General features: G+C 36.4%; 2 protein-coding genes across 2 annotated transcripts; both read left to right on the top strand.

Annotated features, from left to right (window-relative positions):
* Window positions 1-681: 681 nt before the first annotated feature.
* LOC133842688 (lysozyme-like) lies at window positions 682-1,414 on the top strand. Its single transcript, XM_062275890.1, has 2 exons — window positions 682-820; window positions 878-1,414. The coding sequence occupies exons 1-2, from the start codon at window positions 751-753 to the stop codon at window positions 1,234-1,236; spliced, it is 429 nt and encodes a 142-aa protein (XP_062131874.1). The 5' UTR covers window positions 682-750; the 3' UTR covers window positions 1,237-1,414.
* Window positions 1,415-1,649: 235 nt separating this feature from the next.
* Window positions 1,650-2,264, top strand: LOC133842687 (lysozyme). Its single transcript, XM_062275888.1, has 2 exons — window positions 1,650-1,893; window positions 1,995-2,264. The coding sequence occupies exons 1-2, from the start codon at window positions 1,650-1,652 to the stop codon at window positions 2,261-2,263; spliced, it is 513 nt and encodes a 170-aa protein (XP_062131872.1). The 3' UTR covers window position 2,264.
* The last annotated feature ends 220 nt before the right edge of the window (window positions 2,265-2,484 follow it).

Below are 2,484 nucleotides of genomic sequence, written 5' to 3' on the forward strand. Positions count from 1 at the left end.
CACAATCTTTATTAATTGTATAGCTTGTTTTAATACATGAATTTGTTTTAATGCTCCAACATTTTTTACATCCCATCACCCCGAATACATGGACCAGTTAAACAGGGATCAACGTGCTGTAATAAATGCATTATCCAAAATAAAGTTTATTACTCTGATTAACTTTTTTTCACTTTATGTTTCATCCTGAAGGGCTAAATTGCTCTGGCTGATTATATCAATAAAATAATAATAATAATAACTTTATGTTTTATGTATCATAAATGTGAACTATATATCGGAAATGTGAAGTATATAATGGTTAAAATATAACGGTTTGCCTTTTGAAGTCGATAGGTTTGTGTCACCACTAAAAGCTTTTACTACAGCTGCGGAACAAGTTCCACGCGAATAAAATAACGTTTTCAAAGCAATTGAAATTATGTTCTTGAGAAGTAATATATGCGATTAGAATATACATATTTATGTATTTGTATAGATTTTAATATGCTTAAGATTAAATTTGATATTGAAGAGAATTGTAGTATTAATTTAATGTTATTTTATTGCCGTGAATATGACGCTTCAGTTAAAAGTCGAGGTGCTAGAAATAGGTCTGTTTACAATATTTTTTAAACTGTCGCATTTTCCCCAGAAACCGGTATAACAAATCTTTTCGAGCTGCGTTCTACTGAACAACTTGAGTTTAGTTGCATTTACGTTTCAATTGTGAAGCTGCTAGAACGTGCTTTGAATTATCTAGTTGCTAAAATGCAAATATCTGGGCTTTTTTCCATTTGCTTTGTTTGCATTTTGTGGCCAAGTTTGGTGAGTGGGCAGGGTAAGTTTAAATTTGACTTTAATTCATCTCGGGTCTAATCAAATAACTATTTTCAAGGTCATGTGCTTGATAAACCCGTCACTGAGCTGTGCCTAAACTGCATCTGCGAAGCAATCAGTGGCTGCAATGCAACTGCCATTTGCATCAATCCAGAGAAGGGCGCTTGTGGCATCTTTCGCATAACGTGGGCCTATTGGGTGGATGCCGGAAAACTCACTATTAATGGGGAACTTCCTGAGTCAGAGCATGCGTTTATCCACTGCGCCAATGATCCACATTGTGCAGCAAACACTGTCCAGAATTACATGAAACAGTTCAATCAGGATTGCAATGATGATGGTGAAATGGATTGTCTTGACTATGCGAGAATACACAAGCTGGGTGCTTATAGTTGCAAGGGGGGATCTACCCTATAATTATCAAAGCACATTCGAGGAATGCATTGAGAATTACGAGGATCAAGGATTTGAGTAAAAAGAGCAGATGGTCCCTTTTAAGTCAGATATTGTTGTTTATTTCATTTGATTTCAAGCTTAATTTAAGTATTGTTAATCGCACTTGTTCAAACGGTTAAATCGGAAATAAATCGTTTTTTACAAAGCCATTTGCTTTGTCAATGCTAGACAGCATTAATTTAAACCGGTTAAATAATTTGTCCGATGTAATTCCCCGGATCGCACACTATTAACAAACTCTATAAATAGACAAGCTTGTTTCCGTTTGCGACAGCGAATAAAAATGAATAAACAATCGTGGAAAACTTTCAGTTGCTTTGAAACTGTTGAACATATCGAATCTAATACAAGTGCATACAAAAACTAAATTTAAAATGTTGAGAAACTTAAGCTTTATGTTGAGTGGCTGCTTAGTTTTGACTGCAATATTTGCGTATTCTGTGGATAAGAAACCCATCACAGAATCCTGCTTGACCTGCATGTGTGAGGCATTAAGTGGTTGCAATGATACTGCGATTTGTGTGAATGGAGCATGTGGAATCTTTCGACTCACCTGGGATCAGTGGGTCGATTGTGGACGCTTGACACTGGCCGGAGAATCGCCCTTATCAGAAAGCTGTAAGTAGGGAAAATACCTAGAATTATATTTGCATGTAATAATAATATGCTAATGTTTTGTAATAATTGAGTTATTAAATATACTTATGGAATTTCCACAGCATTCATAAACTGTGCAAATGATCCACATTGTGCGGCGGACTCCCTGCAGAACTATATGGTTAAGTATGGCCAGGACTGCAATAATGATGACAAGGAGGATTGCCTGGACTATAATGCCATTCACTACATGGGCCCATTCAGTTGTCGCAAGCATATGCCCTTTAACTATGAGCACACCTTCAAAAAGTGCATCAAGCAAGTGCAACGTGAGGAAGAAGAGAAGCAGCAGCAGCAGAAACAACAACAAGAGCAAAAACAACCGGCTTGAATTAATTAGATTTAATAGTTTTTATTTATTCTAGGAAAGTACGCTCGATTGGCTGCATAGAATATAGTTTTCACTACTAACACTACTAAGTAGTATATGAAGTTCCGCATTTCCAGTTAGTGCTGCATTTAAAATCTTAACATCTGTTTACTTGGCTCAGTTGTGCTTCCAGCATAGGGAAGGCTGCATCTCGGAGCTTTTCAAAAATCGAGTTCGGTTAA

Source organism: Drosophila sulfurigaster, chromosome 3 (genome assembly GCF_023558435.1).
Source record: "Drosophila sulfurigaster albostrigata strain 15112-1811.04 chromosome 3, ASM2355843v2, whole genome shotgun sequence".
Lineage (NCBI taxonomy): Eukaryota > Metazoa > Arthropoda > Insecta > Diptera > Drosophilidae > Drosophila > Drosophila sulfurigaster.

Coding starts and splice junctions, on each gene's coding strand:
- LOC133842688 (XM_062275890.1), top strand. CDS start 751: ATGCAAATATCTGGGCTTTTTTCCATTTGCTTTGTTTGCATTTTGTGG. Junction 821..877: donor AAGTTTGGTGAGTGGGCAGG/GTAAGTTTAAAT, acceptor ACTATTTTCAAG/GTCATGTGCTTGATAAACCC.
- LOC133842687 (XM_062275888.1), top strand. CDS start 1,650: ATGTTGAGAAACTTAAGCTTTATGTTGAGTGGCTGCTTAGTTTTGACT. Junction 1,894..1,994: donor ATCGCCCTTATCAGAAAGCT/GTAAGTAGGGAA, acceptor GAATTTCCACAG/CATTCATAAACTGTGCAAAT.